Source organism: Penaeus japonicus, unplaced genomic scaffold, assembly GCF_977035675.1.
Source record: "Penaeus japonicus unplaced genomic scaffold, GWHDUDI00000001_assembly GWHDUDI00000013, whole genome shotgun sequence".
In the NCBI taxonomy this organism is placed as follows: domain Eukaryota; kingdom Metazoa; phylum Arthropoda; class Malacostraca; order Decapoda; family Penaeidae; genus Penaeus; species Penaeus japonicus.
The window spans coordinates 8,170,193-8,182,692 of record NW_028234415.1 but is presented as its reverse complement, the minus strand read 5'-3'; the positions used below and the strand labels follow the sequence as shown (position 1 = coordinate 8,182,692).

The window sequence follows — 12,500 nt, the reverse complement described above, 5'->3', positions numbered from 1 at the left end:
TACATGTCTGGCATGATGCCATCTGCGTCTATGACCGACTCTGCCGTTGCAGCAAATCATGCCATCCGCTGCTAATGGGTTAAGCCAGTTTTTTAACAGTAATATATTCAGATTTCTTGCTCTAGTTAGGTGAAGAACTTTTAAAAGCAACCATAAAGTAATTGAGAACTGCACAGTTTTCAAATCTTGAATTAGGGTCAAATACTGTGGTCAAACATATATGTCTAGCCCATTTATAAAAGAATATACATATAAGTAATTAATCAGACTTTACTTGTCCATTACTGTGATTTTCTTGTAGTGTGCTGATAGAGTACAGTTTTCAATATCTGGTGCTGGAATTTGATGCACTAAGAGGCTTTATTTTGTAAAAGGTAGGCTAATAACTCAACAATCAGTTTTTAAACTAGTGGACTTGCAGTACCCACATTTTTCAGTGTTGTAATGGTTTTGGACTGTACCCTGGGAGCTAATGTCACAGGGCTTAAAATCTCTTACAAGATTAACATTGCTTGCCAACAGTGGTCAAGGATTTAGCTTGTCTCACTTCACCAAGTCAGAAATAGAGGTACTAATATTTCAACAATAGCAACAATGCATTCAAGATTTCCTTCTGTGGTCAGTTTAATGGTGGGGGGGGGGGTCTTTTTTCAAAGGCTGGTAAAAGTATAGAAGATGAGTGATCAAATTACTTATTAAATTAAGTGCCCAGTCCCCAGTATGGGTTTTATTTCAGAGCGAGGCAGCTTCATGCAACATACCTTGACTTTTCATTCTCTCTTTCAGTCACTCTTTGTAAAACTAGAGCCCTTTTTGCATGTCTTATTGTATTGAGAGACTTTGTGTGTGTCTTAGGACAGGCTCTATTAATGCTGCAGTTGACTAAAATTGTAGTATAGGGTTTATATCAGCTCATTATTTTCTTTATACTCAGTCTGATAGAAATATTGCTGTTTTTTCGTATTTGTGTACTGTCATGAATGATGAAGAAAAATATAACCATCCACAATGAAAATAACATGAGGTAGACAAGAGGAAGGAAACCTGTGCTTATGACCGTTAGTGCCACAGTAAACAGCCTCCCTACTGGCACAGGGGCACATCTTAGACACTGGGCATGGTTTGAGTCCCCTCCTCTTCTGATTCTGCCTGCACATCCTTCATCGGCAGTACTTTAGAACAAGAGGTCGGCAAACTTGCTGTGTGCCATAGCTATAAAGATGCTGCTTTGCTAGAGACCGTGGATGGGTGCCATTCAAGGCTCTCTTCTGTTGGTGCTAGAAGAAAGTTTTGCTACATATGTTTTGGATGTTGGGTTAAACCCATTTTGCTTAATATTACATCAATTATTGTAATTATGACTGCATTTATTATCACTCACTAATAACTCATAGAATTGAATAACAATGATCTAAAATCCCTCAACGTCATGTATGTTCGGATGCCCATTGTCAGGTCGTGTAAGTTATTACACCCATCCACAATGGGGTAACCTTATAATGACAAGGTGGTTTTGACACTGCCAGGTTATTTCGAAATGTGCAGGCCGAACTCTTCAGGCTATTTACCAGCTACATAGGTATCCATCCATCCATTATGCACTCAATCACCCAGAGTGCTGGCTATACATAAACCCATAATGTGATATCACATAGAAATGGGGTAGTCAGGAAGAAATAAAACTGAGAAATATTTGTCACCTTGCTCATTTAACCAGTTAATACTGGGTGAAAAGATATCACATTGAGTAGTGGCAGGACCAGCTGCTGCGGATGAGATATTTTGTTATGGCTATCCTCCTGGTCAGCGCGCTGGGTGATCAGGCTCATAGTGCTTGGTGAATAGCCGGAGGCAGTAAGTTTGTTTTTGAAATATCCTGGTGTTTCAACCATTTGGAGTCAAAACAGCTCCGTTGGCAATGGGTTAAATCTGTGGTAAAGACAGTTATTAAGATATTAAGTTTTTTTAGTAATCTTTTTTTTTATTTACTAATTTGTAAATCATTAATTTTCTTTTAACATGTTACCACTCATTATTCCACAGGTGAATCTCATCTGTGAACAGCTTCTGCGAGAACGAGAGGTGAAGATTCGTGAGGAGTATGACAAGGTTTTGGCTTCCAAGTTGGCTGAACAGTATGACTGTTTTGTACGTTTTACTACAGACCAGATCCAACAGAGGCTCTCTCAGGCTGCCCTACCGAGCTGTAAGTCTGTTTTTGTATTTTATCATTTTGCTTTTATATATATATTTTTTATCTTATGGTGTGGGAAATATTGAAGACTTCTGTGTTTGTGACCTTTCCATATTTACTTGAATAACTGTTTTGATCAACTACTTTTCCTTTTTCAGATCTTTCATAAGGAAGAGAGAAATGTTTGATGTGGACTATTGTGCCTTGGAAGGTACAAAGTTGGAAGTGGTATGGTTGTTAATACCTGGAAGTGTTAACATTGTACATAGAAAATTACCAACCAGGAATAATGAAGACGTGTTCAGGAGTGTGTATTTAGTGGTTACTGGCTGAGATGGATATAGAACAAATATTTTCTGATGGTTAAAGCCAAGTGATAAAAGTTTGGCAGTGTCAGGTTTCTTACTTTGTATATCCATATCATTCAAGACTTGGTCAGTCCAAGATAAGCTAAAGTCACCTGCATAACAGAAATTAGAAATAAAGGGGGACTTAGATGATGAGTGGCAGCTTGGGTGACAAGTGTAAGGTAACTTCTGGTGCTCATTGTGTGTGGCATTCCTCAACCATAGTGTGTACATACCCTCTTAACTTGCCTCTCTCTGTGTGGCAGTCCTCAACCAATACGTGTGAGTGAGTCCATGTGCATATGAGAGAGTGTATGTGTTTGTATGAGTGCTTGTGCTTGTTTGTTTGAATGTGTGCTTGCACTTGTGCTTGTGTGTGTGCATGTGTGCATCTGCACGTGAATGTACAAGTGGACTATGTGTGTGCCAGTGTGCATGCGTGCTTGTGTGTGTGCGCATAAGTGTGTGTACATATTCTTAAACTTGCCTCTCACTTCATTGATGCAAGTGGGAGACATAAAAATTAATAAAAAAAAACTTCTAACTTGCCTTTCTGACTTATGATGCAAGTAGGTATGATGATATTTTTAACTTGCCTTCCTCACAATAATGCAAGTGGGGATATTGTAACCTCATAGAATGCAGTCCTATGTAGTTTATGCTCTTGAATGAGTGATATTTACTCTTGTGTGTCATCATAAAATATGAAGTGAAACTAGCAAAAGAATGAATGCGCTACTTCAGGTATATCAAGAGTTTGAATTACTGGGCTGAATCTTGTTAGGGGTTGTGCTGTACATTTCAAAGTAAATTGTCAAGGGTGATATAACTTGAATTATACATTAGTTATCTCATGTCTGACAAACCCATTTTTGATGCAGTTTTAACGACAGGAAGACATCCAGAACTCTTGTACATTTTAAAGTTATTTGCAGTTCTAGATCAGTTATTAATTGTAGTGATTACAATCCCCATTTCTGTTTTGGTAACCATTTCATCCAGGTCATGTCTTCCTGTGGTAAGTGTCATGATGGAGGTACTCTTATAATAAAAGAGCTCTGGTATTAACCCACCATACAAGCCCATATCTCACCTATACTGTTTCACTAGAGATCTGTTGTATGATACTTGACTTAGGCATATGATAGGCTTATCATTTTTCTGTTATACTGTTTACAGATCAAGAGTTGTAGCTGTTTTTATAGGTCATGCTAAATAAAGCAGCTTACAAAGATCTTTTTGCTGAGGGCAAATTATTTCTTGTCCTAAGTTTCAGTACTATTAAAGTTACTAGAAGAGGAAGAGTTCTTTATGGAATTGATATTATTTGGCATAAGGATTCTCTCTGGAACCTCAAACTGTATGTTCTTCTGTTTATTGGGACTGAGTAAAACAAAAGACTTAGATCTAATCCTGATCTTTCTGTGGTGGATCTGAAATGACGAGACCATTTGCATTTGGGTATCAACTTTAATTTAGTTCTAGAAATAAGAGGGTGAAGATATATACACCTATGAAGGAAATTGTTATATTGTATAAATTTTGGAAGATAATTGATGCAGTTTGTGCAGAAATGAAGGGCAAGAAAACTTGGTTGTGTAATGTTTCGTAGGCTTTGTTATGGTTGTGTTCATTTTCATTTGGCCAAAGATAGTTTTTGTTCTTAATAGTTTGACCATGCATGACTTTGACCATAAACAAAAAGTGCCATTACATTTGTATCCAGATTATGGGCATTAGCATTTCTGAAATACTTGACAAATGTTATCAAGATTAGAAATCTGCTAGGGTCTATTATCACTACATGCAATGATGGTAGTATTTGCTATTGGTGTCTGTTGTCATGTTTTTTTTTGTTTTTTTTTATGGTTCCATTGTGAATGTTGTCATGTTATGATCTTTGATACTCTATCTATCCATGCTTCGGCCAGGATGGATTCATCAGCTTTTGCTCAGTTCTAGTAAGAGATTTCATTTAATTTTCTTTCATATTATGAGGTTTCCAGTTTTGAATTTGTGTTCATGTATTTTTTTTTTTTACTATGCTTCAGTATAGACAGATATATCCTGTTGGAACTGTACTCAAATTAGATAATTCTGAAAGAGGAATAATCCAGAACTTAACTAAAAACTGAACTTTGATATATATGGGTTGTAATAAATAATAGCTACAATTCAGACCGGTTGATCTTCAGGTGGTATGACGGGAAAGCGATTGGCCTCAGGCCGTCCCTATTATTATGTGTTGTGTCTGATGTGGGTCATGTGTACTTTTAGCCATAATAAGGTGTTAGGTTGAAAGGGTTACCTTCTGGTGTAGCCAGGAGAACTTGCATACAGTGAGATTTGAATGTAGTGCTAGATGACATGAACCTTGAGCTGACTGTTTCACTGTAACAAGTTATATCTAGTTTAGGCTAAGTTTTTATATAAAATCATGAGACTTATAGTTTCATGTATTGTAGTCAGAGTACAGTCACACATTATATGTACTCTGTACTGCCTCAAATCTTATGTACATAGTATTGCCACACATCATGTGTACAGTGTACTGTTACATCCTGTATAAGGTTTACTGCCTCACATTGTATACATTATTTTGTCATATGTGTGCATTGCCATGTCTGTTGTCTACATAAATTTGCTGACAACTATGTACAGTTGTACATCAGATGTGAATGTATTTTGCTTCATATCAGACATGAACAGTGTATGGATGCCAACCACATATGTACAATGTAGCTTCATTCAGATGTGAACATTGCATTGCCGCATATCAAATATTGAAAGTATACTGTTTCATATTGAATGTCCAGTGTACATCTGCACATCAAATGTTTACAGTGTATTGTTACACATTGTGCTTATAATGCAGTTCTTTTTGTTCTATTTATTTTTTTTTTTGTGATACTGCACATATATGTGCAGTTCACTACATCATAATGTGTACTGCATTGATGCACATCAGAAGTTTATAATGTACTATTGCACATCAAATGTGCACACTGTTCTGATGCACATCTTATGTACAGTGTACTGCAGTGTATTTCTAGTTACTACTGCACACCTTGTATAAATTGTGCCACCACACATGTGGGTTATGTACTGATGTAGATATGCAGTACAGATAAGTAAGCAGGACTTCTTGTTGCATATTCATTGTCAAGTATTGTTAAAGCAGTTAGTCTGCATTTATGTGTTGATCTTGGTGACTTGGGTGCTTGTCAGCAAGCAATTAGTTATTAGCAGATTTCCTTTGTTTTACCGTTATCTGAGTATGTTATGCAGCAGACGACTACTCACAGCAGACAAATTTCAGATTCTTACTTATTGTGGTTTTATTGTTTTTATTATTATTGAAAGCTGACCTTGGGTAACAAGTAGACCACTTTTTTTTGATTGATGTATTTGTAAGAATCTGTTTTGTATTCATGCACTAACAGTGGGAATTTCCATTTTTTAAATTTTGTTAAGAGTGATATACTTGTTTTCAGGAGAATTTCGAGATTGTGAATAATTTTAGATGATATTTTCATGGATATTCTCATGTATTATGTTGAGGAAGAATGTTTTGCTGTATTAAGAGTCATCACTTTATTTTTTATAGAAGTAATTTTGTTCATAATTTATTTTGCAATAATATGCAAAAATAAGTCTTGGTGAGAAATGATGGTAAAAATTTAATTTGTGATAAAGAATTATGCAATAGATGGTGTAGAGTTAGTGGCCATCACTTTTTTTATTTTTGTTTTTCCATTTAATTTCACTTCAAATAAACTTGACTGCTACATCAGCGCAGACACGTACACTGTTTGGCCAACTTTAAACTGCTTAAAAACAATATACATCTTTGATGAAAGAGCTTTGAGTTACCTAATAGTGGTGAACTCCTGGGATATATAAGGAGTTTTCATGAAGGATGTTGTGTGACAAATGAAAGGTCAGAATTTATTTATTAACTTATTTTCTGCTTTTATTTTATGTATTTTTAAAGGAGAAAATCCTGTAAGAATATGATTTGATTTGCATGAACTCTTAAAAGTAAGGAGTAATTGTTTACTATTTATTTTCTTCTTCTCACTTTTTTACTGTAATTGCATTACAAAATATACTTGTTAATGGGAAAGTATAGCCTCAGTTTTAATTACCCCTTTATATGGTCCTAGATGTGTCATATAGCAGTATCAGTTATATATGAATGTGTAATAAAGCTAATATTTGAGAACTTTATATATGCTTGTGTTTGTGTACATAGGTATATATCTTTTTTCTTTCTGTAATCAGTTTTCACATTGAACTTCAGACTTCTGTGCTCCTAAGATGGCATTGCAATGGTAATCAAAAGAATGCTTAGAAGCTATCAACACAAAGCAAGTCTTTATCAAGACACATTACAAGGGCCATGGTGTGACCTTGGGTCATTACCTGTGAACTATAACTAAATGAATGTCATGGAAATATCATGTCTGTTTATTTTGGGATTATGTTGATAACACTGTGGGAATCAGAGCCAGTTTTAATGCTGGCTCTCAAAATTCAAGATATTCGTGAGAGCACAGAACATAAAAGTTGGAGAGAAGTTGCAAAAATTTCCATTCTATAAACCCCAAAAAGATGTACAGTACCTTCTCAAAACAAGTCAATATATCTAACCTGTTGCATCTGTAAGATCTTGGGAAAAAGTGAGAACAGGATTGATTTGAATTTGAAAAGAAACGTTGGCTTAATACCAAAGAGTTGTGACAAAGATGGTTCACATTTGTACACCAGCCTATGAAATATATAAAATGAATATGCCACTGATCTCAAATTATTTTGAAGATGCAGTCAGCCCTGAAAAAAATACCACAAAAATAGCAAGCGAGAGTAAGATTAAAGCCGAACCATAGCAAAAAAATATATATATAACCCATACACTAAGCAGATCTCAATTGGGAGTCGTAATGTTCCGTCCTCAACCCACCCCCACACACACACACACCACCCCCACCCCACCCCACCCTTGACGCGTTTCGACGGGTCTCAAAAATACATGTATTTTTGAGAAACCTCCGTCGAAACGCGTAAAATACATCTCTTGCGTGTTTAGATATTCAGTCTCATTCATACCTTTCTTATATATGTCATTGATTTTGTATGTGTGGTAAATCTAAAAGAACAATTATACTTTAAACGAGCCAGTTACTAAAGCCAAGTACTGCTTACAAACCAGAACAAAGTAAAATATACAAGTTTATCGCTAAAGAAGAAAGAAAGAAAAAAACACATCTAGCTAAAGTATGAAAAAAATCAAATCGATAACGCCATTTGACAGACAAAATTTAAATGTGAATATTATTGAAGACTGACAAGTTTACAGATTTAACACGAACAAAAATGCAGTACATTTGGAAGCCCTTTTCACAGGGTATCATTTATTACTATTATGATTACTGTTGGTTCAAACACAATTATTTTTCCCGATACAAATATATGGGCAAAAATCATATCATTGATAAGCCAAACAGGGGTTGTATTTTGCTTTTCTAAAGGAACGGTTTGGCATCCCTCGCCTATAGGAACGCCCCGGAATCCGGATTCAAAGGTTCGCGAACGGCCCCAGATGTCAACAACAGTGACAAAACATTCCATCCGGGAGTGACTTTGAAGATATGAAAGTACTAGCAGCGTCGTCTGCAGTCCGTTCCAGTGCTGTGACATCATGGTAGATACTAATTCGAAACTTTTCATAAGTAGATTATTCCAGATAATGGGATAAAGTCAGCATAATGTATAATCATTGGATAAATCATAACTCAAGACAGGAAAAGGGGCGAGTAGTGAGTCATCAAACCCCCTCTTCATCTTCCTGCTCTAAACATCTTCCTAAACAATGGGGTAAATTCTCTGAACAGCGCCGCCTTAGTAAATTATATGGTATATTTCCGGTTTCATACAGGCGTTGAATCTCGCTATGTAAATTTTTGTCTGCAGTTCTTCCTGAGTATGTAAAGGTGCTATTATTTTTCATTGCAAAGGACTGTTTTTGGAATTGTTAAAGTCCTGGTAGTAGGGGAGGGTATGAAGTATATTAGGGAAATTATAGGGTAAAAGGGGCTTAAATATAAAATATGTAGTAAAACCACTTAAAAAACTATTAAATTGTTTGAAATTGGCCGTATCTGCCATGAATCAAGATCAACTGAAGCGTCAACTTTTAAGAATTGAAGGGAACACACTTTCAGCACACTTTTGTCCTCTGTGTGGGGGTCTGTTTTTTGTTGAATACCCTTATTTTAAGATATCAGTTGTGCTCTTTATTGTGTTAATTTTGGGTAAACTATCTTTATATTTGCAGTTTACATCTATAACCCTTTAATGTATAAAATGTCTTTGCCTATTTTTCTTTAATATTTTCCTGCAGTGGGTTCAAAAGTGTGCTCATGTGACCATGACTTTACTTACCCATAGACAGATTTGATGTACCATCATGGAAGTGGCCTTGCTGGAGAGTGAATCTATCACAGAGACATTCTATCATATCACTTCAGTTCTGATATGAAAAGTATGGCACTTTTTGCTGAGATCTTGAGTGTGCATTAAAAAAAAATGTGTGCAGTATGCAGTGGTTAACAAGTGTGTACATATTCAAAATTCTTGAACTAATCATAACTTTTGATATTTGCTTTACAAGTTCATGAAAAATATTGCTATTGCCAATAAAACTTTACTAATTACAACCACTGTGTTTATTTCTAATCACTCAGTATCCAAAAATATCTGACTTGCCCCTTAACTACTGGTTGTATATAAATAATCCAGGTTTGCAATAAGCAACTGAAAAAAATCTGTGCAACTGCCATACTTTCATTCTGGCTTCAGTCTGTGTTTGATTTGAGACTCTTGCACCTAATTTGGTATTGCTGGGTTGCTTTTGATGTATGTTTTCAGATACAATAGTCATAGCATACACAAAGTAACTACAATGAGGATATTAGGAGTAATCACAATAGTAACATGTCAGGAAATCAGTATATTCTTAGCACCTGTTGGCACTGTTGCAAAAAGCAGCATACCTTCATGATGTATATTCTATCAAGATGGAGCTTTTAGACCTTTGTAATTTATTTTCAAATAAGTAACCAGGGTAGGTTTTCTTATTAGAATGTACTTTCTTTACAAGGAACTAATAGAGACTTGATGCTCTACTAATTACTGCCAAAAGTAACACTATAATTAGTTTCCACAGACTATAATTAGTTTTCACAGACAGTTTACATTGAATGCAATCCAATAATACCAAAGTCTTAGGTCTATATTACTTCCTTATAGATTGTTTAGGCAAATATTGTCTCTAATTTTTTTTAGAAAATAACTACTGTATTTGGGCAGGTAACATCATAAGTAGTCCATTGATAACAAATTCATTTGTATTTGTAACTCCACTTTTGTAAAAAAAAAAAAAAAAAAAGACTGCGCCTAGTTGATTGGACATTTTAACCCCAACTAAATTTGTTATGCCAAATTAGTCTATAGCGGGTAATCTTTACACATATTTAGACTGTTGCTTTGCCCTTGACTTAGTTCTGATGTTACCTTGTTTTAGACTTTGTGAGAATAGATTTTCCTTTATTTTTTTTCTTATTTTACAACAAACACTTGAATTACTGATGTTTGCTTACTTCAACTACATTTAAAGTGATATTGGATATATATGATGATATATTTGTAAAATATATGATGATATATATGTAATATATATGATGATGTATGTATACTATGTAAGATAATATATGTCTATAATATATGATGATATATGTTTAATGCATATGATGATGTATATGATGTACATTACATCCTACAGCAAGACTGGATCTCTCATGCTATAGGTTTAGAAGTAAATCCCAAAATAAGTGATGCCAGGCCTTGTTATCATTGAATGCTATAGTGACTCACTTATCCTTTAGTAGTTGTCTTCATGTATTTTAAGGCTATGAGTAAAGTTAGATATTAATTCTATGATGAACATTTAGATATTTAAGTAAAAACTCCTTAAAAAAAAAAAAAAAAAAAAAAAAAAAAAAAAAAAAAAAAAAAAAAAAATAATATATATATATATATATATATATATATATATATATATATATATGTATATATATATATATATATATATATATATATATATATATATATATATATATATATATATAAAATACAGAAATTAAAGGTAAGGTCACAATCTCTTCATCAAACTCCACAAATTTATGCTAGCTAAGGTGAGGGATAGCATGACCGCTGCATTTTGGGTACTAGCAAAAGCAGACAAACCTCCAAAAAGAATATTATAGCAAGAAAGAGCTTCTGAACATGTTAACTCTGGGTGACAAGATATCATGTCAAGTGGTGGCAGAACCAGCCACCGGGGATAAAATATTTTGTCATGGCTATCCTCCTGGCTGGAGCACTCGATGATTGGGCGCGTAACACTTGGCCACGGCCAGTGCTGGCAAATAGCCTGAGGCATTAGGCTTACGCGATTGAAATATCCCAGCATTTCGACCATTTGGAGCAAAAACAGCCCCGTCCGCAACGGATTGAGTAGGCACCCAGATCGAGCTATATCTTGCTGAATATGGCCTTTTAATGATTACCAGATAGGATAAATCAGAGTTTTATTAACAGCATTCTTTTCCCACAGACTGTGTGGACAAAGTCAAACCTCCAGAGGAATGGAGTGATGTTGGCTATGGTGGTTGTGCTATGGCTCTGTGCTGGATACATCGTCTGGCAGTGTTCTGCTGATGAATCTCGCACCCAAGTTTACAGAGATGGTCTAGTCAAAAATCAGCTAGAGCTAACCTCGGGATCAGGTTAGGGTATTAGAAGAGTGATTATAATATTTTTGGTTTTAAGAGTATAAGAATAAGATGATATAGACTCATTTTAAAAACTGATGAGCAGTGTAGGGAATTATGGCAGCCAGTTAGCTAATTTGTTCTTTCATAAGTCAACAATAATGTACTGTAGAAAGTCACAGAATTTCATTTTTTGTGACTGATGTGTATTTTTTATGATTTTCAAATATCTATAAATATGTAAATAGAAAAGCCATTACTAGATATTTTTTTATGAGAGCTTTTTGTTGATAAAACCTGTCACTATTCTCAAGATGTATCTATCAGCTGTATAAGCTTTTAATACATTTTTTTTTCACAGAGGCTGAAAGGCAAACAGAGAATAAAGTGGTTGACAACCAAGCAAACAGAGTCTGTTATTATGCACTACCTCATGTGAACACTACTGTTGCTAACTTGAGCCCAAGGAACATACCGCCAGACTTGTGTACACACATTATAATTATAGGAGCCAAGATACAGAACAATAAGATAGTTCCTGTTGAAGAGAATGATTTGAAGGTAAGGTATGATATATGCTTTAGCAAAACAAACATAAATCTCAGAGAATTAACAAAAAAAAGAGATGGAAGAAAAAAATAACTTGCTCATTTCAATGTTCAAATGTTCAAGTTGCTAGTGCAACAGTTATTAGACATGTTGCAACTTTGATTTCTGAAATGAAAATTCTATTTTTCAAATGATATATATTTTTTTGCAGGTAACGTCCTAATATTTCCACTTATATAAATATTATAATTAGTAGTAAGCATAACAAAAACTTTTTGTGTTTGTATGGTTTACACAAAATTTAAGAGAATGTTAAAGAAATTAGTTATGGCTCACCATCCTGGTCCCTGAAAAGCAGGGAACCAAAAAGGTAGAATAATATTTTTTCACAGGCACATAATAGAAATACCTAGAAATGTAAATGCAATTGACTTGTAGTTTTTGATTTTTACATGCAGTGACAACAAACTAATACCAATCTTGGACATTTCCATACTATCCACACAATTTTTTTTTACAATACATGATATTGTTAATGCAATGGTTAAATAATGGGTGCTCTTTGTCATAGCCAGT

General features: G+C 34.7%; 2 protein-coding genes across 2 annotated transcripts in view; both read left to right on the top strand.

Moving 5' to 3' along the window:
- LOC122252549 (akirin-2) overlaps positions 1–6,670 on the top strand; it is a 13,214-nt gene extending 6,544 nt beyond the window's left edge. Inside the window, exons 4-5 of the mRNA XM_043015060.2 lie at positions 2,044–2,206; positions 2,353–6,670. Coding sequence (XP_042870994.1) covers positions 2,044–2,206; positions 2,353–2,363 — 174 coding nt within the window. The 3' untranslated portion in view covers positions 2,364–6,670. The remainder of the gene's footprint in view (positions 1–2,043; positions 2,207–2,352) is intronic.
- Positions 6,671–8,129: 1,459 nt separating this feature from the next.
- LOC122252548 (acidic mammalian chitinase) overlaps positions 8,130–12,500 on the top strand; it is a 12,491-nt gene continuing 8,120 nt past the window's right edge. The window contains exons 1-3 of the mRNA XM_043015059.2: positions 8,130–8,245; positions 11,219–11,390; positions 11,737–11,936. Coding sequence (XP_042870993.2) covers positions 8,243–8,245; positions 11,219–11,390; positions 11,737–11,936 — 375 coding nt within the window. The 5' untranslated portion in view covers positions 8,130–8,242. The remainder of the gene's footprint in view (positions 8,246–11,218; positions 11,391–11,736; positions 11,937–12,500) is intronic.